This window comes from Notamacropus eugenii, chromosome 2, assembly GCF_028372415.1.
Source record: "Notamacropus eugenii isolate mMacEug1 chromosome 2, mMacEug1.pri_v2, whole genome shotgun sequence".
Taxonomy (NCBI): domain Eukaryota; kingdom Metazoa; phylum Chordata; class Mammalia; order Diprotodontia; family Macropodidae; genus Notamacropus; species Notamacropus eugenii.
In genome coordinates this window covers 173495098-173519119 of record NC_092873.1, presented here as the reverse complement: position 1 = coordinate 173519119, position 24022 = coordinate 173495098, and the positions used below count along the sequence as shown (strand labels likewise).

Genomic DNA, 24022 nt, shown 5'->3' with positions numbered 1-24022 from the left:
GCTTTTGTACTGGGCATAAGAGAATTAGTATGATAATAAATCAGATACTAGGCTGAAGGTAGGTTTATGTTTTTCCCTGAGAGCTATTGAGAGGTGTTGCTCTGACAGCGTAAACCCTTTTTTGTGGGGTAGGCTGGTTTAACAAAATTTGGTCACATGAATGGTCTTATTCCTATTACATCTGGGGTATAACATGAAGCCTGTCATATTTTTTCAGTCATCACTGGAGATAGGGTAGCATGCATTGTTTATTAATAACAAGAATAACAGCTAGCTAATTTATATGGTACATTATGCTGTCTCATTTGATATTTAAATGGCCTGCTGAAAGATTATTATTCACATTTTACTGATATAGAAATCAAGGCTGAGAGTAAGTGCCTGGGGGAGAATTTGAATTCAGGTCTTCTTGCCTCCATATCCTGCATTCTATCTCCTATACTACATATCCATCTAATCAGCTGTTGGTCTGGATTGAATGATGCCATTTGTTTTCACTTGTTTGGTCACAGGCCTTATTTGTTAATTCCATAATAACTTATTCTGTTTATCCCCAGAATCTGCAATCTTATCATGAATCTAGTACTTTACTAAGGGAAATACTTAGATCTGTAAATTATAATTGGAGATTCTTGGACTAAAAATTATGTATTCGTTATAGGACAACACATCATCATTTTGGCTTTTTATTTTCCTGTTTGGGGAAAAAAAATGTAATATTTTGGCGGTGGTATTGTTTGAAATATTTTGTGCTTAAGAAGAAACCCTAATAATAAAATTTATGTGGAGCAGGAAGCTAAGAGTACCCTGGACTGACTCTCTCTCTCTCTCTCTCTCTCTCTCTCTCTCTCTCTCTCCCTCTCCCTCTCTCTCCCTCCCTCCCTCTCTCCCTCTTTCCCTCTCTCCCTCTCTCTCCCTCTCTGTCTCTCCCTCTCCCTCTCTCTTTCTGTATCTCTCTCACTCACTTTTATGGTTCACTAAGTCCAAAGAAGCCTCTGTACTCTTGTAAGCTGCTGTCGTTACTTCAGCTAATGCTATTAGAGCATCTTTGTGCTCCTTTATAGGTTAGAGTGTGCAACTTTTTTTTTCCATTATAAAAGTGACATATTGAACTTGGGTTATACTGTCAGCCAGTTTCAGCACCTGCAAGGATTTCAGGTCATTTGAGGAGGTTTGTCTTTAAAAGGTTTATAGGAAAGGTATCTTTGGTTTGAGGATCTTGCTATGGAAAAAGTAGTACTGTGAATTTAAGAGATATTAAGAGTTATTGAATCTACTTATTTTGTGTATTTTAGTCTGTTTCTTTGCTTTTACATGGATATGTATGTGAATATATGAATATAGGTATTCTTGAAATATATCATTATTTTGATAGTCAAATCTTTGAGTTTCTGTTCTTGAACCTGTCCTCCACCACTTAAACTAAAACCTCTCGCTGCCTTGGAAGATAGGTCTTGAGTTTAGCTGTAGCAGGCTAAATGTATGATCTGGTAGCTAATTTTCTGGCAGTAAGCCTTCCACATATAGTTACGCCAGTCTTCAGACAGGCAAGACTGAATATCTAACTAGACCCACATTCAAAAAGACTTTCTATTTTGTTGATGAGATCTACAAGAGCTTGTGCCTCCACCTTATGTTCTGGGAACAGAAAGTTGTAGCCACACCATGGTGAAATGTTAAAATACCTCTTTATGTTAAAATCATAGATCTGTGTGCATGTACATTGTAGTAAATGCCTGTAGCCAGGAAAATTACTACTATTTTGAATCACTTCCACTATTTTTTCAAATGTGACCAGACTACCCCTACTCTTCTTCTTTTTGATTGTATCCCAGCTTTGTTTTACAGGATCATAGAATTTGAGAGTTGGCAGAGACCTAAACAGCCATCTAGTCTGACCTGTATACCTAAGGAATTCTCACTAATATACCCAATAAGCAGTTGATCCATCCTGTCCTGGAAGTTCTCCTGGGAGTGGGAACCCACTACCTCTCAAGACAGCCCATTCAACTTTTGTATGGCTCTAATTGTTAGGAACATTTTCTAGCCATCATTTAGCCTAATTGGCTTCTTTGCAGCTTGTACCCATTTCCTGATTCTGGTGCCAAACAGAACAAATCCAGTCCTTTCAAATGACAACCCTTCAACTCTTCGATGACAGCTATTGTATTCCCCCCAAATTTCTTTTCTCCTTCAGGCTAAACATGCCCAGTAACTAAAACCAATTCTCAGTAAATCAGTCAACAAATAAGTTCCTATCATGGGCCAGCCCCTAAGAGAGATAAGTTGGGGTAATGTCATCAAGAAGGCACTAAGGTTAAGGAAGACTGGAACAGGCTTCTTTTAGTAGTTGGTATTTCGGCTGAGACTTGAAGGAAACCAGGGAAGGTAGGAGACAAAGAGGGAGAGAGTTGCAGGCTTGGAGGAGACAACCAGTGAAAGTGCACAGTATCTAGAGATAAATGTTGTGTGCATGAATTAGCAGAGAGGCCAAAATCACTGAATTGCAGAGTATAAAGTGGGTAGATATGTAAAGTTTAAGAAGACTAGAAAGGTCGGGAGAGGACAGGTTAGAAACCAAACAGAGGATTCTATATTTGATCCTAGAAGCAATAGGGAATCACTGAAACTGATCAAATGAGGGCTTGGGGAGGGTGGTGACATGATCAGACTTGGAATTAATTTAGAAAATTAATGTAACAACTAAGTGAAGGACAGACTAGAGGGGGAAGAGACCTGAGGTAAAAAAGTCGAATCTATATCTGACCTGAGGTAATGAAAGAAAAGGGCCTGTACAAGAGGTGTTACAAAAGTAGAAATGATAGGACTTGGCAAATAATTGGATACCTAGGTTGTAAACCTGGATGACAAGGAGGGTGGTGGTACTTTTGGCAGTAATTAAGTAGTTCAGAAGAGGGGAGGAGAGGGTTTGAGAGGTAAATAATGATTTGAATCTTAAACATGTTGAGTTTATGATGCCTACGTGACATTGTTTGACATATCCAGTAGGTGTTTGGAGATGTGAGATTAGAGATCATGAGAAAAGTTTAGAACTGAACAAATAGATTTGAAAATCACCTGCATAAAGATGGTAGTTGAAGCTGAGGTGGCTGAGTGAAACAGGTTAAAGGGAGAAGAGTTGCAAGCCACCAATTAGAGCGCTGCTATGACCTGTGGCTCTTTACATCATTTACCCTCTGAACACTACAGATCTTTAGAATGAAATGCAGTTTTCCATATGAGATTTAATGAGGGCAGAGTATAGTGGGACTATCACCTAGCTATCCCTGGAAGAAAATTTTCTCCTTTCACTCCTAAATATTTCAGATGAAGAACCATTGCTTCCACTTTCTTTAACACTCATTCCCTTCCAAACACTCTGTAACAACATTTCAACTAGCCATGCTACTGAAACCAGTCTCAGCTTTCTTTATATCTCTGGCTCCTCCCTTGCCCACGATCAGTTGGCCAACCACCACATAAGTCCTGTCAGTTCTTCCTCTGAAATATCTGACTTTTCATCCCTTCCTGTAAAGCTGTTCTTGCTGTCACTTTTCTCCTCCATATTGTGATCGAATTTATTGGCTACAATAGCTTCCTCATTGGAGGAGCCTCCTTCCAGACTTTTCTCCTGTCCATCCTACTTTTTGTTCCCTGGTAAATCTTCATGCTGTTCTCTTGCCCAAAAAATTATGTAGAGGAAAACATTCTACTTTTTCAGCCTAGTATTCAAGGCTGTCTATCATCAGACTCTACCCTTTTTGCTCCCTTCCCACCTTCATTCTCCCCACAAGGGTCTCATTATGATAGCCCAGAATGTCTTCTTTCCAATCATCCGAGTACTTCAAGATCTAATTGCATCCTCCACCAACCCGCCTCCTATTTCTTTTGTCACTTAGTGTCTCTAGTGCTCATTTTGGTGCATAATTATATATGGCTTCACATATCACAAAAATGTTTCACGTTGCTCCCCCCAAGACTTGTCACATCCACTCTTGAAGAACAACTATAAGATCTTGACACCTTAGATGTTGTCAAGTTCAACTCCCATATTTGACAGATGAAGAAACTGAGGCCAGTGCAGTTTTGTGCCTTTAAACTCGGGGCTTCTTTTCCATTGTACTTGTTTGTTTTCCTCTGTACCCTTAGAGGGCCTTCCACAGAAACTTGGATGAAAATCTAAACATGATCATTTCTTAACAGGCCTTAATGAATGCCTGTTAATTAAATTAACGTAAGGGGAATTAAAATAAGGGGATTGAATGCAAGATATTCACATTTTACTAGCTGAGGTTAGCTGCCTCTGTCTTTATTTTATTAGAATTATTGTTTAATTACTTAAAATTTTTTTTTGTCAGTTAATGCCATATAGCAAAAATGGATTTTTTTTTTTTTTTTTGGCCTTTATAACAACCATAAATAGTTACCTGAGTGATAAATTTACTAGTAGCCCTTCTTTGTTGTTTCAGACACCGGACCAGATTTTTTAAGACTGAAGCTGTCTAATGTGTCTTAGAATATAGTTATGAAGTAAGCGTTATCTCCTCAGAAGTGTGGTAGAAGTGGTTTGGCTATGTCGCTAGCTGTCACCTCCAGGCAAGTTAGTATATTTTCTTGGCTCTGTTTATTCATCTGTAAGATAGGATCATGACTTTAGAACTGGAGGAGGGCATCCAATCCAACTCCTTTGTTTTATAGATGAGGAACCTGAGGCACAAAGGCTAAGCTTGGCTAGGGTGACACAACCAGTAAGTAAGTGTCTGAGGAAGGATTTGAACTCAGTTCTTGTTGGCTCTGGTATAATTTTTTATCCACCATACTATATGCCTCTCTAAAAAATGTTGGAATAGATGATCCCTAAGATACTTTTAGATATTCTGTGACACTGTCCCTGATGTCAGAGCAATTGGATCAGGGCTATACTCCATTTGGAAGGTTCAACAGAAGCTTTTTATCACTAATTATAACTCAATTAATTTTGAATAAGTTTAGCTGCACGGTATTTAAAAACAAAAAATGGCTTTAAATTCTTCGTTTCCAAATTCAGAGGTCCAGGGCCTTCCACTAAAGTCAACTCAAGGCAATTTCTTTTTCAAATCTTCCACATCAGCCTTTGCTGCCTTAACTGAGCTATGGTGGTTGGAACAAAACCCCCATCATTAGAAATCAACAAACCAATCCTCCATATGAAAATTAAGAAAAACAAATACATGTAAAATTACCTTGAAAAAATTCCCATGTGAAATAACTGGAAAAAGTCAAAATAACACAAAATAATAAGAATAATGGAAACTGACTTTTACATAGTCTTTATTATGCTAAGGTAACTGTGCTAAATGCTTTATAATTATCTCGTTTGATCTTCACAACAGCCCTGGGATGTAAATGCTATTATTATTCCTGTTTTACAGATGAGGAAACTGAGGCACACAGGAATTAAGTGGCCTGTCCAGAGTTACGCAGCTAGTAACCATCTTGAGGCCAGGCTTCCTGACTTCCTGACTCCAAGCCTAGGTCTCTGGTCAATGTGCCACCTAGCAGCCCCACAGAGGGCTATCAGCTAGTAAATGTGACCCCTGAAGAAAAAGTAGGGGAAGAATCTTAGAATCATAGATTTAGAGTTAGAAGGTACCATTAAACCAGTCCTCTCACTTTACAGATGAGGATATGAGATTAATTCCCTCTGAATGGCCAAAAGACATTAAGTGACTTGGCCAGGGCCAAAGGATGTAAGTCTCTGAGGGAGGATTTAAACTTGGATTTTCTTGACTCCAAGTACAGTGCTTTATGTGGCTCCCGTTTAATTTTCTAGCAAAAGCCACTTTTTGAGTTTCCCTTTCTGTTTCTTCACATTAGATAAGGATACATAGGAAACTAAGAATGAATGAACTTATATATGAAGGCGTTTGTGAAAAAGCTGTACATGTGAAATCAATTATGAGGAATACAAAAATCTTTCTATACCATCTCATATCCCAACTCTTACCAGGTAGGAAATGAATTAGCTATAAAATTCTCTTTATATTATTCAGTGAAATGCTATCTCTTCAACACGATTATGAGTTACAAAGAACTTGAGGACTACGGAATCTAGTCTTACATAAAAGTTAAGATACATCTTTTGGTACTGATATACTCAGCAGAAAGTTTCAGTTACATAAATTCTGATGATAATATATAAACAGAGAGTATAAAACATGAGCCAAGCACCATCAGTGTGATGAATGAATAGCAGAATTTTATTAGACATCCAGATTTAGTTATGGTTCAGGTTCCATGTTAATTAGCGTCTAATTAAGAAACTTCCATAAAAAAACAAATAATTTGATAAAAGTTGTGGCAGCCTGTGCCTCCTTGAAAAAAATCCTTTACCAAGACAGAAGGTGGTCAATGTTTAATCTACTAGTTAGCTAAATTCTACCTTGAACGCTTGTTTACATGTGAATACATCATTTTTCTTTTGGGGTATAACTTTTTCTACTTGGGCAGAAAAGAACAGAGGAATGAATTATATTAGAATAGAAGGTTCCCTCCTATGCCATATCTCAGTTCTGATGTGTTCTTTAACCTGATCAGTGTTGCCCCAGGTAGTCATAGTGCCTGGTACACAGTAGGTGCTTAATAAATTCTGTTAAAAACTGCTTTGCTTCTGAAGAATTGTGCATGTGCCCTTTCTTTCCTGCTCACATGTAGCATTTCTAGCAGATCACAGTTGGCTAAATTCCACTAATTCCACTTCTTGCTTTTTCTTTTGCGTTATTTATTGCAATGGGAAGAACACTGTTTTCTTAGAAATAAGCTTTCCCCAAAATCTATAGCCACAGACTTATGTTTAAAGAGCAAGTGTCCACAAGGCAAGTGACAATAGTAGTTACCCCCACCAGAAGGATATCCCTGTTCAGAACCATTTTGGGGAGAATGATCAATGTGGAGGAGCCATAACCTAATAATTCAATTGGTAACACACAGATCAGATCCTACTTTAAAACATCAAAAGTAGGAATGGTTTCTTTTTAATGAGAAGGTTTGTTAAGACTACAGCTATTCCCAATATCCTCTTTATGAATTGTGCTTTGGCAAAAGATCCTGGATACGGTTAACTTTAAACCTAAATGTATATATTGCAAATGTGTATAGGTGAGAAAAGCCTACACACGCCCGCTACATTTAAGCTGTTTCCTGCTTGGCTTTCTGTGACAAATTTTGAACCCAGTGATAAGTGAAAGCTGGACTGGACCTTCACACCTACAGTAACTTCAGTCACCAACCCTTCATGGTGTTTAAGTGAAGTTTAAGGCAAGAGTAGCTTGATAGTTGCCTAATTATTGCAGTAGCCGAGAAATAAATACAATGAAGGAGGGAAACACAGGGAGGAGGGAGGAATGAACAAATGACCAAACAAAGGGAAGAACTTTTATTCATGAGGTTGAACTTTGAAGAAAATATTCAAAAATAAAATGTATCTAGGTGCCTGAGGTCTCTCAACCAGGTGCACGCTGCACTGATTACAAAGACAGATACTTTTCTGTCTCCTGACCTCACAAATAGGATGCCGGATGCTGACCTTGTGCTGGCTTCATTTCAATTCAGATGTTCAGCAAAAAACTGCAAAACTACAGAATAATTGGAAATGAGAAGGAAATTCATGTATAATTCATAAGTTATAGGCTTACTATTTACATAATTTAATCCCTAGGATTTTGAAAATTGTATAGTTTCCTTTTATTTTGAATGCAAAAATGGAAACTATGGAGATGAAAAAATTTAAGATTAATAATGACCTCCAATGGAAAAATATTTATCTGGTCCATTTCAGAGGAATTTGGTTCCAGAACAATCATTTGGTTACATAGCCCAAACTTGCTGTTTCAAAGGCTGTTTTCCAATTAATCTTTATTAGTAATTTGGGATGAAGCAAAGTTATAAATTTCAGGAATTTTTAGATGTAAATGGAAGAGTATTAATGCACTTTGTAATCTTGTTGAGCCAGAACTAAAGCTTATAGCAGAAAAAAAAACTATCATTAAGTATCATGAATCAAGTTTAAATTCTTAAATTGACATAGATTAGCTAAGTTTTTTTGGTTTTGTTTTGGTGATATGTAAGGGTTCTTGTCTGTCATTCTTTGTATTTGTCCATTATCCTAGGTTGGTTTCCTTTTCCTACACAAGCTTGTCTCCCCACCTCCTATATCCCTGTCATTTAAAGCAGTGTCAGTAAATGCAAATTGATGTTCCTGTTTTCCCTCCAGTAAATCTGTTGGGACTTGGGCCTGAGATGGGAGGGAAGGAGTCATGTGCTGCGTTGCCCGTAAATGGAAGTCTCAGAATTCTTGGGAACGGTGCTAATGTGGTGATACGTTGATCTGTTGGTTAATGAAGGCTAACTCCAAACTCCCTTTTGTTTCTCACCTCTTGTATTTTTTGTTTTGCTTTGTATCTTGCTCAGATTTCCTCTGAAGTGATCTTTTACCTTTAGTAAGGTATCTCTGAATCTCTTTGGTGACAACTGGGGGTGACGTAAGTCACTCTGCTTGTCCAGGGCTCAAGGAGATGTTCTGGGAGTTTTTATCTTTTTAATCATTACTCTCAAACTTGTTCTCATATTAGGCTGAGCTCCTTGAAAAAAAGGGACTTTTTTTTTTTTTTTTTTGCTATCTTTGTATGCTGAGGTGTTATCAGTGTCTGGACATAATAGGCCCTTAATAATTATGCTTTTGACTCGATCTGCCCTTTTTTCTAAAATATGCCATCTCTCTTCCCTACCTACCCAACAACAACAAAATCGGGTTCTAATTAGTGGATATCTTACTATATGATGTCTTTAAAAAGATTAATATCTAAGAGCTGACTTTTTATTTTAAAATTCTTTCATTGCTTTGGTGGCTTTTAGGAAACAGCACTTAGTAATTGCTATTATTAAGGATTTGATTCATTAAATATATGACTCCTTTCACTTGAGTGTGCAGAAAATACTGGTATGAATAAAATGTCATTGTCCTATTAAATGAAGAGTCTTGGATCAGCAGGCAATTAAAATATATAGGGGACAAATGGGTCATAGTAAAATCTTAACTCAAAGGCAAATTAGCTCATAGTTAGATCAAACAAACTCTCCTTACACCTTTTGGATTTATACATCAAATATAGTATTTGAATAGTAGGGTTTGTGGAGGTGGAAGGCAGTGTTTGTTTTATTTTTTAAATAAAGAGGATACAAACCTGGTCTGAAAAGAGATTTCCAATTCATTATTAAGAGTATTAATAATAAAATATGAATGGAAAGGGTGGAGAAGAATCCCCTAAGTATTCAAGATTGATATAACCTTTAATAAAGTAAGAAAACTTTTAAATCCTTAGAACTGCCTTCTCTGGGTTCAGATTGATGTCAGAGCACTTTATGGTATGTAATTAGTGCAAACTAATGTTTTTAAGCTTTTAAATGTCATCTTTCGCTGAACAGAGTTTTGAACGAGAAATGCATCATGATTATTACTTGAGGCAAAGATCGGTACAAGGTTGGAGACAGATGGAATAAGTAAACTCTTCATCCTAATTACTATATAACTATTCATTCTGGGATTTGTATACATTTTCCTAATACCCTAAACTTCCCAAGTTAGATCTGGTCATTTTTAAACATAAAAAGAATCTCTTCTCCCTGTGCCCAGTGACATGATCCTGAAGATAGTAGTAACAGCTTATAATTTAGGAACATGTTTTTTTTTTCCTTAAGAGGTCAAAACACTTCACAGTGCTTGTCTCATCTTCAAAATGTCCCTTTGGCATGGAAAGAGGAGATAATTACACTGCCTAAACAATAAAGAAGTTTCAATTTTGAGAGAGGAAGGTTATGCTTTTTTGCCCAAGGTCACAGTAAAATAGGGTAAGAATTCAGTTTTCTGACTTTCTCCCAGTCTTCTTCCATTCTATTATTCTTGGATTACCTTGAATAAAATATGACATTTAAAAATTTATCATATTGTAATACAGAGCCTCTACTGAATGGGATAGGTAATAGTTTTTTGTTGCGGTTTTTTTTAATAGTGAAAAAGTCTAATACTGAAGATTATTTTGTTGAATCAGTGATGCCATTAGCAAGAAATAAATTTGCACAGCTAACATACTATTGTATAATCCTGGACAACACTAGCTGAGAAGGACACAGAGCCACAGAAAGGCAAGTAACAGGTTGTCACTGAGCTATACCATGATTTTTTTTTTAAAAAAAATCATGTACCATATAGTATGCTGACGTAATAAGGGGAAAAAAATGACAGTTTTTCAATAATGTATTTTAGAAAATTTTTGTTTGTTTTTTACTAATACATATCTGAATTTAAGACAGATGTGTAAAACAAGACCAGGAAGCGCTGAGCACTGACTCCTCCCATTCTCAATGCCCACAGTCAGTCGGATAGTCGAGCTTCTTCTTTTCTTTACTCCTGCTCTTGACTTGTGTGAAACAGCACATTTGAGATGCTCAGACATTGCCAATCCTGTGATGAGGCACTTGCAGGGTCTGGAGGTTAGGACATGTGAAATATGGAGCTGGAAGGAAGCAAGCCGCTATTCCATTGGAAGCAAAAGGAAGTGTAGGTCCATAGAATACCTCTTCTTTGCCTTCTCTGCTAACATCCAAAACCTGCCAAGAGAAAAGCACTTAAATACTCAGAGAATAAATCTTACTTGCCAAAGTTTACAGATGGTAAATGAATCTTGTTTAAACACAACAGGAACCCAGTTCCTTGGGTGTGAGAATGTGATTTCTGATTCTCCAAATTTTTGACCAACCAGTACTTGTAGACACTGTATTTGTACCTCATCTTTTGATGGTAAAATACACAAACACATACTGAGAGGCAGGAGATTAGTGGAAAGAAAATTGGACAGATGCAAAAGACCTGTGTCTTCACTCCACTCCTTCCTTATTAATGTATGAAACACTCTGATCTCTCTGTGCTTTTCCTTCCATGATGATGATGATGATCTGACATTTATGTAGTGCTTCAATGTTTTTAAGACACTTAATGAGCCTTTTCTCATTTGATCTTTACTCGAATGAAGTTCACATAGACCTTTATGGCAAGTGCCATAGGTATTATTTCCATTATACAGAGCAGGAAACTGAGGCTTGGGCAGGCAGGTTGAGTGACTTGCTTATAGTCACTAGTAAGCATCAGATGTGGAATTTGAACCCAAGATTTCTTAATTCAAAGTCCAGCACCCCAACCATTATACAACAATGATGACATGTCACTTGCCCTGATTATGTCACAGGTGTGGGATAAGGATCAAATCAGATAGTATGTATGAAGGCATTGCTTTAAGTGATGGGTCAGTATTTCAATGAATCGTGTCAGCATAGGCATGACAGATTACCTGTCTCTCCAACTTAATGTGTCTTAAAGAACTGCCTACAGCTCAAAGGATGTAAATATTTTGCCCATGGTCACAAAACTAGTAAGTGCCAAAATAGTATTTGAACCCAGGTTTTCTAGACTCCAAATGTATCACTGTATTGAATATATGTGTGTATACATACACACATGTATATGTATGTATGTATGTATATACACACAAAAATATATAACGTGTATGCAGAAAAACTTACCATGTTGCCTGCCTCTAAGGTGGTAGTATCATGCATGGGCATGAAAACTAGTTACATATGTAGTGTATTTTTATTCATGATAACATCACAATAAATGAGAATGGATAAGGTTTTGCTCTTTCTACCTGTCCCCCCATAAAAAGTGATTTGCAGTTTCATTCAGCAAACACATAATAAAATAAAGAATATATCTTTATCGTAGTCCAGACATAAACTGACTCATCTTAGCCTGTGAAAAGTTCATCAGTAAATACAAACGAGACTACTGGAGGGAGGAGAGACAAAAACAAGCTTTAAGCTACAGACAGGAATGTTCATTAATTGAAACCTACTATGATTGAGGCTGGACTAGGGGCATTTTAAGAACTCTTCTCTGATATAAACATGCATCAGGAATCCCTCTAGAAGTCATGTAAATGTGTTAATTTCTGCTACTTCCATCAACTGAGAAACTAGAAATACATCAAAGAATGCAAACATTCAACTCCTAAATGACTTGTCATGGCACCTCCATGTTACATTGAGGGCAAGAGTAAGTCAACAATAATGAGGCTCTTCAGCCTAATCAAAACTATAGGTCACAAAGTGGTGAATACCCCAGCTTGGCTCCCCCTAAAGAGCTTCCAGGACGGCATAGTAAACAAGGTGAAGAGAAGAAACGCTAAGAGGTCCTTAGGCAGTGTAACCTAAAGCATACAGCCTCGGGGATTGGTGCGCAGTCTCAGTGGCCAACCACCAGTGTCTGCTTCCAGTTTCATTTAAAGAAAATACATCATCTCTGGGGCCAAACCACTCAAACTAATTGACATAACTGATAACCAAAAGACAAGGCTACACGAATGCTGCAGGCTCTACAGGCTAGGAATTTTTCCAGCTGCACACACAGATATGATCAACATCAAGAGCACTGTCTTTAAAATCTAAGGACTATTAATACACTTTGTCTTTTGCTGAGCCCCTTGTAGGGCTGAAGTGTTAGGAAATATATGCATTATGGAATAAACTGCACAGGTAACAACTGGTCAAAGGACCACCAGCAAAGGGTATACTGAGGCTCCTTGTATTACTTATAAGATGGTTCAACTTGGAATTTTCTGACTTTATTTGATTTCATGAATGGAAGAAAGCTATTCCTTGAAGAGCAGAGTTCTACCAGAAGAAATAAAGTTGAATTTCAAATAGGGTAAGAAACTAAGTGTTCATAATAGATTTAATAATACTTTGAAACATGCATTAACTTTCTGTAGCCAAATGAGTTCTAATATACATATGATTTGTAGTTATTCACATTTGTTTGACCCCTCTTCTCTTAATATATTAAGTTTGCAGAATTACTGAGAACTCTGGGTGACAGAATGAAATCAGTTAGTTGGTCAGTGAATAAACATTTAAAAGTACTTACTATATTCCAGGCACCATGCTTAGAACTGGGGATTACAAGGAAACATAGAAGATGGCCCTGGAGCTTCAGGAACTCACGATCTAATGGAGAACCACTGTCTAGCAAATGCTACATACCACAAATCATACAGCTTTGTCAAATGGTAAAATTCACCTTTCCCAAAAACAATCTTTCACATTTGTAATCTCACTGTCCTCCTGCCTAACTCCTTGTCATCACTGTTAAACAAACGTGTTGGTGACCACTTGTGTGCAGGGCACTGTGCCCTTCTCTTCCTCCTCTGCTAGTGCTCTGGAGCCAAAAGGTAAGTGCTGAATTGGAAGAGAATGAAGCGCACCTATTACTCCGTAAGAAAAGAATTAATTTTTGCATATCTCAGTTTCCATGGAAGCAAATATAAAAATGAGTTCTTCTCATGCCACATCTGGAGCAAAATGAGCTGTTGGAGGTATGGAAACAGCAGGATTTGGCATGCCTTGACTGGCATTTTTTCTTCCTTTAGAGAAGAAACTGCTATCAATGCCTTGGCGCTAGACTGTACAAATGTAGGGAAATCTCTCTTCGATTGATTTACACAGTATCCTTGCTGGTGGTTATCATTTATCTCTCTAGAATGCATCTCTAAGGGAGAGGAAGGATTTAAGGCCACTCAGGCAGAAATATGTCAGAAGACACAGTTAAAAGAGAAGATACCAGTTGAGTGAAGGTAATCAGTCAGAGACCCTTTGTCTGACTCTCTGGGCCAACAGAGACCACATATGTTAAGCGGATGTAATGCATTTAATCTGTGAGCATAGGAAAGGAAATATTGGCATTTCCAGCCCCCCCCAAATAAAACCCCTCCCTTATTAGCTGGCAAAAAAAAAAAAAAAAAGGCATCTGCATCGAGGTGTTGCCGATTTGGCAGAGCATCGCTTAGCCAAAAGGAAATAATACTAAATGAGGAACAGAAGAGGGGAGCTGGAAATGCCAACTAATCACCTGCACATGTATGCAGCTGCTCCCCTCTACATTATTCTTCATACATGGCAAAGTAGATTAGAATCAATGCTTCATGCCAAATGTTTGCTATGGCCACATAAAAATAAACCATAGCCCTTCTACATCGATTAGAAACCTTTATTTCAAATATCTATCCTGTGGCTTCGTTAAAAACAGGCCCAGGCCACAATCTTAAGAGCTGACTATGTCAGGTGCGTACTCTTTCACTCTGCTCTTGAGACAGAACACTGAATGCAGCCTGTTCCAGGTCAAGGATAAATGGAGAAACCACATAGCTCAGACTAGTCGAAGTCCATCTTTTCTAGTACTGGATAATTTGGCTGGTCTGTGGGATTGTGGTGAAAGCTTGGGAGGATCCTGGGAGGAAGAAAGAAGTAAGCATCATAGGGCTAGAAATTTAATGGCTCTCTAGTCCAGCCCTCTCATCATCTGCAGGTAAGGAAATTAAGAACCAAGATGCTGCATGACTGGCCCAGAGTCAAAGAAGTGGTCATCTGACTGTAAATCTTTCAGCTGCCTTATGGACCTTACCAAACTCAATACTGTTCAAGGTTTGACCGTATCCTTAGAATCTCCAAGTTTACGTGAAAGTCATTGAATCAATCAGTAAACACTGATTAAATGTTGACTATGTGCCAGTCACTGTGCTGAACACAGGCACAAGACAGCCCCTGCCCCTGAGGAGCTTACACCGTAATGGAGGAGATAGTATGCAAACAGACATACAAAGTGTGCTATACAAACAGGAAGTAATTCAAAGAGAGAAGACACTGGAACTAAAAGGGCTTAGGAAAGCTTCCTGTAAAAGGACTTAAAGGAAGCAAGGAAAGACAGTAGTTGAAATTTAGAAGGGAAAGCATTCTAGAGAGGAAGCCAGCCAGAGAAAATGCCAGTAATGGGAGTGTCTTGAGGCTGGTGTCTACAAACTAGAGTACATGTTGGGGAGTAAGGTAGAAGAAGTCTGGGAAGGTAGGAGGGGGCTAGGTTATAAAGGTGTTCTGAATCCCAAAAATGCAGGCAATAGTAAGCCACTGGAGGTTATCAAGTAAGGATCAGACTTGCACTTTAGGAAAATCACTTTAGTGGCTGAATGAAGGATGGACTGGATTGGGGAAAATTTGAGGCAAGCAGATCCACCAGCAGCTGCTGCACAATATCAAGGGGTGAGGTGATAAGGACCACCGCTAGAGAGAGGAGGAAAGGGGGCATCTTGGGGAGATGTTGCAAAGGTGAAATTGGCATGCCTTGGCAAGGGCTTGGATATGGAAGGTGAGGAATCCAGGATGACTCAAAAGCTGAGAGCATGATGCAGGTTCTTTTGAACTGAGCTACAGAGAAGGGGTGGGAGATAAGAACAGCATGAACCTGAAAGGAAGAAAGGTTACTGAGTGACTGAGGAAGGGGGAGAACCTGGAAATAGTAATGGGGAGCCACCAAGTATTCTAATGTCCCCACCTTGATCTGGCAGCCAAGGAGAATGAGGAAAGGTGCAGCCAGAGTTGGAAAGGGTCAACAACATGCTTCTCTAGTAGAGAGAATTTTTTTTTCTTTTTACTTTTATAAAAATAAAAATGTTTAAAGTTAAAAAAAACTTTGCTTTACAAAAATAGTAAAAGAAAAGTACAGAGTTTAGGTTACAAAGAGGAAGAGTGATATTCTCTAAATTCTCTCCTATATGTCATTAATAATTTTCTTCAAGAAGAGTCAGGGACTTTTGGGCATACACACACACACACACACGAATGAGTTATGTGTCAAACATAATGTTAAATTAGAATAATAGTAAGACATGTTTTATAATTAAAGCAGCTTTAATCTGACCTGTTAAACAAGCTACTGATACCAAAAACTTGGAAATGGATAAAAGGAATACACATTAGCACTGTTACTTCCTATGAAAGTTTAACCCATGTAAAGCAGTTGTCACAACAAAAACAGCCAAAGTGCCTAGAAACTATCTTAAGTAGCCAACACTTGACTTGTTGCCAAGCAAGGTCAGCCAAGAGAAACACTTGTTTAGAATATAAACCCATTTGTAAAGTCTTACTGAAGATTATGATAAAAGATTACAGACTCCATCGATCTGAAAAATGGCAAGGAGTGTACAGATAGTGAAGTGAAGTAAGATGAGTCAGATCCACACAAGGATAAAACTTCAAGGGCCACAAACAACTGAAAAATATAAATGATCTGGAAAGAGGTCTGAACAAATAACCTTCTTCATCTATCAGAGTGTAGCTACTACCTTTAGTCTCTGATATCACTGTCCCTTTTGGGCTACATAAGGAAGTATAAAGGTGAGAAAATTACCCCATCTCTCTTAAAGAAAGTGGGAGCTAGGCTGGTCACTTCAGAGCATGGGCTACAGAAGCTGAAATGGCACGAAAGAAAATAAAAATAGGCAGAACAGCTTGATCAGACCAAGACTATAGAGAGGAGGTCTAGAATGGAGACAAAATAATGTCGAGGGCATTGATTAGTCAGTTTTCAAGATATCTGTGAAGAACAGCATGAACATTATTACCCCAAAAATGTAGAGGATAGCAAGAATTTCCAACTCGTGTCATTGGAAATGCATGGGAAAAGGAAGTGCGCCAGTGACATAATAAGTGAGAGACACAAGCACTGGTATCCACACAGCGTCAAGGGATCAATGGAAGACCTCCAACATGTTGGGCGAGCTGCCTGTGGAGGATTTACACAACAGCATGGACAAGAGTCGCACAGTCTAGGCTGAACTCACATGAGATCACATCCATCAAAGTAACAAGCAATATACCTACTTTCACGTCTCCAAAAATTTTTTTAGCATTTAATGTATCATTTATTTTTCAGTTCTCAAAATTCACTTCCACAAGAATTTGAATTGAAAATTTTTTCCACATCCCTCCCCACCCCCCACCCAAGGGCAGCATGTATCCCATCCACCCCTTCCTCCAGTCTGTCCTCCCTTCTATTACCCACCCTTGTTCCATCCCCTTCCCCCTCTATTTTCCTGTAGGGCAAAATAGATTTCTATACTCCACTGTCTGTATAGCTTCATTTCCACTTGCATGCTAAAACAATTTTTAACATTCATTCTTAATGCTTTGAGTTCCATATTCTCTCCTTTCCTCCCTCCCCACCCTCACTAAGAAATCAAGCAATTCAATATAGGTCACACATGTGTGACAATGCAAAGCACTATCATAATCGTTAGGCTGTAAAAGACTAACCACATTTCCCTCTGTCCTATTCTGCCCGTAATTTATTTAATTCTCTCCCCTGACCTGTCCTCCCACAATAATGTTTGCTTCTGATTTTCCCTTTCCCCAATTTGCTGTCCCTTCTACTATCTTCCCTCTCCTATCCCCTTTCTATGCTCCTTCCCCCTTGCCTTCCTGCAGGGTAAAATAGATTTCCATATCCAATTGAGTGTGTTATTCCCTCCTTAAGCCAAGTTCCATGAGAGTAAGGCTCAATTATTTCCTTTCATCTCCCCTTCTTCTCCATTGTAAAAGCTCTTTCTTCCCTCTTTTATGTGAGGTGATTTGCTACATTCTGTCTCTCCCTTTCTCTTACTCCTAGTACATTCCTTTCAACAGTAAATTTTATTCTTTTTAGGTATCCTCCTTTCATATTCAGCTCACCCTGTGCCCTCTATGTAGTATGTATATACATACACATATACTCATGTATACATACCTACACATATGTAATACATACATACATACTCATACATATACATATATATTTTCTCTCTAACTACTCTAATACTGATAAAGATCTCGTGACAACATCTTTCCATGTAAGATTGTAAACAGTTCAACTTTAATGAGTGCCTTAAGGCTTCTCTTTCCTGTTTCTCTAGATTCTTCTTTTGAAAGTCATATTTTCTATTCAGCTCTGGTCTTTTCAACAAGAATGCCTTAAAGTCCTCTATTTCATTGAAATCCCATTTTTTTCCCCTGAAGTATTATACTCAGTTTTGCTAGGTAGGGGATTCTTGGTTTTAATCCTATCTCCTTTGATTCTGGAATATCATATATTCCATGCCCTTTGATCCCTTAGCGTAGAAGATGCTAGATCCTGTGTTATCCTGATTGTATTTCCACAATACTTGAATTGTTTCTTTCTGGCTGCTTACAATATTTTCTCCTTGATCTGGGAACTCTGGAATTTGGCTACAATATTCCTAGGAGTTTTCCTTTGGGGATCTCTTTCAGGGGTTGATTGGTGAATTCTTTCCATTTCTATTTTACCCTCTAGTGCTAGAATATAAGGGCAGTTTTCTTTGATAATTTTTTGGAAGATGATGTCTAGGCTCTTTTTTGATCATGGTTTTCTTGTAGACCAATAAGCTTTAAATTACCTCTCCTGGATCTATGTTCCAGGTCAGTTGTTTTTCTAATGAGAGATTTCACATTATCTTCTACTATTTTTTCATTCTTTTGGTTTTGTTTTAGAATTTCTTGATTTCTCATAAAGTCATTAGCTTCCATCTGTTCCATTCTAATTTTTAAAGAACTATTTTCTTCAGTGAGCTTTTGAATCTCCTTTTCCATTTGATTCATTCTGCTTTTTAAAGCATTGTTCTCCTCATTGGCTTTTTGAACCTCTTCTGCCATTTGGGTTAGTCTATTTTTAAAGGTGTTATATTCTTCAGCATTTTTTTGGGTCTCCTTTAGCAAGCTGTTGACTTGCTTTTCATGGTTTCTTGTATCACCCTCATTTCTCTTCCCAATTTTTCCTCCACCTCTCTTACTTGGTTTTCAAAATCCTTTTTGAACTCTTCCATGCCCTAAGACCATTGCATATTTTTGTTTGAAGGTTTTGGATGTAGAAGCATTGGCTCTGATGTCTTCCTCTGATGGCATGCTTTGTTCTTCCTCATTGAAAAGGATGGAAGAAAATACCTGTTCACCGAGAAAATAACCTTCTATAGTTTTATTTTTTCCCCCTTTTTTGGGCATTTTCCCAGCCAGTTACTTGACTTTTGAGTCCTTTGTCAAGTAGAGGGTATATTTTAGGGACCTGTAAGTTCTCAGGTCCTCCAAGGTGGCACAATCAAGGGAGAGGAGTTCACTGCCCTCCTGGCCTGTGCTCTGGTCTGGAAGCAAGCACAAACTTTTCTGCCCAGGTTCTGTGAGTAGGATTCCCTCTCCACAGCCACCTCCAGCTCCACCATGCCAGTACTCTTCCTCACCCCAGGACCGCCACTACAGACTGAGACCTAGATCAGCCACTGGCTTCCCGCCGAGTCTTTAGATCAGGGCTCTAAAAGTGGAAGCTACTGCCTCAGTGGCTGCCACCCTGGGGCTGGGGGCCAGACTGATCTCCCCTCTCACTCAGGTGAAAGAGCTTTCTTACTGATCTTTGAAGATGTCTTTGGAGTTTGTGGCTTGAGAAATCTGGGAACCTTAGCTGCTTCTCGTGATTCCATGCCCTGAGCCTGCTCTGGTCCTGTTGGTGCTACATGGTCCAGACTGGGCTGTGTTCTGCTCTGAGCCCAGTGCAACAGACCCTTCCTGTCAGCCTTCCATGATGTTTTGGGCTGGAAATGTTTCACTCTGTCCTTTTTTGGCTTCTGCTGCCCTAGCATTTGTTTAGAGTCATTTTTTACAGGTATTTCATGGGTTATGAGAGGAGAGCTAAAGTAGGTTGGTCCTTCTACGCTGCCATCTTGGCTCCATCCCCACATCTCCAAAATCTTTATGAGAATATTTTACACACTCATCAATAAATCAACATGAACTGTTAAGTGCCTGTTTATATGCTAGGCACCAGATATACAAAGGCAAAAATGAAGCAGTCTCTGCCCTCAAAAAACTAACATACTTTTATGGAAGACATGTACTGAGTGCCCCCAAAACTCTAAACTACCCTAAAACTTCCAGGATACCCTGTATGTATGCATATGGGTATGTACATTATGTATATTCAAAATACAAACCAAATAAATGCAAGGTAATATTCAAGAAATCCTACATGAAAACATGAAAAGGAAACTGAACTTTTTATAAGCTATTCTATAAGAGACTACCCTCTTATAGTCATACAACTGAGAAAAAGATATAGATAGTACAAGATCTTGTAATACAAATGCAGAGTATTTATTATTAAAAAATAATACATACAAAAATATTATATATACTATATAATATATATAAATATATTTTAAAAGCATTTCACTGACCTCTTTAACATAGCCTTAAAGACTGTCTTCCAACCAAGTATCACTTGCATATGACAAAACAATCCAAGATACATTGAGATAGGTAACAAAAGAAGACCTTGTTCAGCAGTCTTCAGGTTATTAATATCAAGAGACGAATTAAACATAGTGAAATATGCTCACTAAAAGTGTTTGCCAGTCTCATAAAGGATATTGCATACAGAGCTCAAAATGAAAAGAGATTCTCCATATATGGTACTCATCTCCTGGATGCTTGTATTTATAGAGTTTCCCCTTTGCCACCTATGATTCAGAACCACAAGAAATCTAAATGAAGCTACATGGCAATATATTTGTGAGTACAGGTGTATATGTTCGTGTGTTTATGTTTATATATATACATACACATAATCATATACACATGTATGTGTATATTTTACATATATATATGGGTGTACATAGAACACTATTTCACAGAAGCTAGGGTAAGACTGATTTAATTATCAATTCTTGAACAAGATGTAGAAAACGAGGTGAGGGGAAAAGTTGAACATGTACAGCAACTGGGCAGATAACCAGGTCTTAGACCTACCTGCTGGCCAAGGTGGGAAATGAAAGAATTATGGGCCTTGGCTGGTTATGGAAGGATGAAGATGGAGGATGGTGGATGATGTTATATCAGGCCAGTGGTCAGGTAGAAATTTGTAAATTGATTTATAAAATGCCTCCTTGGTTTGCACATCCCCCCCCCCCCAACACTTTTAATGATCGTTAAAAAGGTGAAAGATTATCCCTCCTTCCCTTCCACCCCAACTAAAAGGTTAGTCTTAAAAGATTCTCCAAAGTTCATCAAGGACATACTGGAATGAGAGCAGACTTACAACCTGCTCAGAAGAAAAAAGGCTACAACTGTATTAAATATCACCTAAATATAATCAAGCACTTGTCTCCCATCAGCTGGATAAAAACTCCCAGGAAAGCTTATTTCGCAGCACCTCTAAACTCACCAATCATGTCCAGATGGCAATTCCTCATAGGCTTGGAAACCACAGACAACTGACACAGATTGCTTGCACTTAACAGAACAGCTAATTTGTGCAGGAAAGAATATAAATGCTCCAATCAGGGAGCTTCCCATTGGGCTGATCTCTTGTATTGTGGCAGATATTGGTTGACTCCAGCACAGTTTATATGCCTGGGAGAGCTGAATCTCTTCCCTCATTCCCTGATGTCAAGTCAAGTCAACAAGTGCTAGGCATCCTTGCCACCCTTGCTCCAGTAAAACACTCTCCTTTCAACAGGGTATTTGAGTTCAGATGGGGTAAAATGTCATGTAGTCAGACAACATATAAACTAGAAATATAAAACTATGGCCAAAAACATTAAAAAAAAAAAAAACGACCTGTCTGAGGAAATCATTGGCATCTAGGACTATTTCCAAAGGCATGCTGAGCACTGTGCTGGGCCTGAGCTGCTAATGTCAGCTTGTGCCAACACTGCTTTGGGACTGGCTGCCCAATGACAAACCACTTGCTGCTCAGAACAGCTCTGGGAACTGTCTGCCAGGAAGGAAAGCAGACTTTGCAGCCAACGACAATGGAAATGCACAAGACTTAAAAAAGAAGAATCCTATTCTTTTCACTTCTGATACTTAGAAAACAAAATGACAAACGCACAAAAGAAGGTGTATGTTTTTAAACTGTTACAAAAGGTTTTTTTTATTGTTTTAAAGTGAAGGCTTTCCTCATTCATATACATACATATGTATATACATACATGTGTATACATACACACAAAGTGATACATATACATACTCATAAACATTCCTGGCTCATTCCCTTTTCCTCTCAGGGCACAATTTTTTTTAAATAAATAAAATTTTCAACACGGAGTCAAAACTCAGCTTAGTTGCTGAACGAATAGTGCATGCACACACATACACACACACACACACACACACACACACACACACACACACAAAACTCTTAGCTACTCTCTTCACTTGAATGCTTTTACTCATTTAGTAATGGCTCTGCAAAAAAAGTAACCTTTCTGAACCCCTTGAAGAGACTTCAAAAGGAACCTCAACTACCCACCTGGATGCATGCCAGAGGCTCATTTGTCCAAATTGAATAGCCACCGACTAAATATATTCTTCCATTATGGACAGCAACTCCGGATTCATTTTGACCTAAAGCAAAAAGGAAGAAGGAGAGGGTAAAACACTGCACCTGCATGTTTTAATTAACCCTTCTGGCACAGAGAGATGCAATTGCTTTACACTGGTGGATTTAACAGAAACATGAGAGGCAGGTGGCAATTGATCACTGCCTCCTGGGAGGTAGAGGATAGAACCATTGTGGGCACAGTAAGGTGCAGAAAAGTTATCTGCATGATGATATCGGGGCCAAAATGGGGCAAATAATTATTATAAGCCATTAGAAAAATTATTCATTAAAAATTAATTTAAGTAGGGCAACTTCTGTCAACTAGGAGTATTTACCATATGCTACCAATTTATACTGGTACCAAAGTCATGAAAGGGAAACTGAGTTTGAGCCCTGGCTCAGTCATTTATTAGCTTTGAGATCTCTTCTATAAAATAACAGTAATAATATTTTCACTGAGGAAAGCACTATGCAAACTGTAAGGCCCCTCCTAAATGTGAAGAATTAATATTTCTATATCACATCTTTGAGGTGTAGAATGTCTCCTAAATGTGAAAATGGGAGAAAATTATTAAATTTGTGGGGTCTGCCTCTTAACCCCAAAGACAAAAGCTCCTTGAAGGAAGAGATTTCTTCATTTTTTTTTTCGTTTTTGTGTCCTCTACATCTAGCACTTTGCCTAGTATGCAGTAGATACTTCATAAAATGCTTACTGATTGAAGTTTTGAGTGAAGAAGTCATTCCTATGGATTGCCAAACATGTCTATTTTGAACATTACCTATAAAACAGGATCCTAATCTAATGTATACATATCATATGAATATATAGACATATACGGTATACATATACAGACAACAGTTTTTAAACTCTTGAAAATAGTTGACCTGAAAACAACTGTGGAAAACCCTAAATGCTGACATCAAAATAATTTAAGTCCTAGTTTAGTGCTGGTGATGTTTTTTGTTTTGTTTTTAAAGATGGAATAACTCAAGAATGCATATTCTTCACTAGAGGACATCAGAGAATGTGATGGTCACATTTTATTAATGGACTGACAAAGGGTTGGCTGAAGCAATAAATAAACTATATCCTAAGCCAGCTGGAATCACAGATCTAGGGAACTGGATAGTCCAAGGTCCTGTTGTGGTAACTAGAAGAAAGCTATACATGCATTTGTGGGACTCAGAAATCAATTTTTATGAAGTTCAAAAAGGCAGACCAACTCAAACATTTAAACACTAGTTCCAGCTAATAATACTCTAAATGAAGAATACTGTCATCACCACAAGGAATCGGGAGTGTTTGCCCAATGGGGTATGTGGTTTTCAACTCACCATCTTAAAAAGGCATCAAAAGATAATGCAATCTGCCAAGTCCTAGAACTTGACTGATAATTTTATAAATGATTCAAAGGAAATGGACTAACAGTCTGAGCTCATAGAATATAACAGAAGTCGCTGGAACCTTAGAGATCACTAAGTACAAGGCCTTTCATTTTACAAATGAGGAAACTGAAACCCAAAGAAGAGGAGAAAACCTGCTCAAGGTCACACAGCTAACTGGAAGCAGAGACAAGATCTGATAAATCCAAAAAGTCCAAAATCCAGCTGTCTTTTCATTGCAAAACATTACTGGCCACCTCTAAGTTTTAATAAATCCAAAGGCAGAAAAAGCTGTCAACT

At 38.2% G+C, this 24022-nt stretch overlaps 1 protein-coding gene across 15 annotated transcripts in view; it reads right to left on the bottom strand.

Moving 5' to 3' along the window:
* Positions 1-6218: 6218 nt before the first annotated feature.
* KLHL32 (kelch like family member 32) overlaps positions 6219-24022 on the bottom strand; it is a 296021-nt gene continuing 278217 nt past the window's right edge. For 13 of the 15 annotated variants that reach the window (XR_011974432.1, XM_072642889.1, XM_072642891.1 and 10 more), the window contains 2 exons: positions 22268-22362; positions 6219-10644 (listed from right to left, as the gene is read on the bottom strand). Coding sequence is in view for 14 of the 15 variants with exons in the window: in XM_072642889.1 (XP_072498990.1) it covers positions 10483-10644; positions 22268-22362 (257 nt within the window). In the remaining variant the exon portion in view is untranslated. The remainder of the gene's footprint in view (positions 10645-22267; positions 22363-24022) is intronic. The other 2 variants (XM_072642901.1, XM_072642900.1) reach the window with 1 other exon arrangement.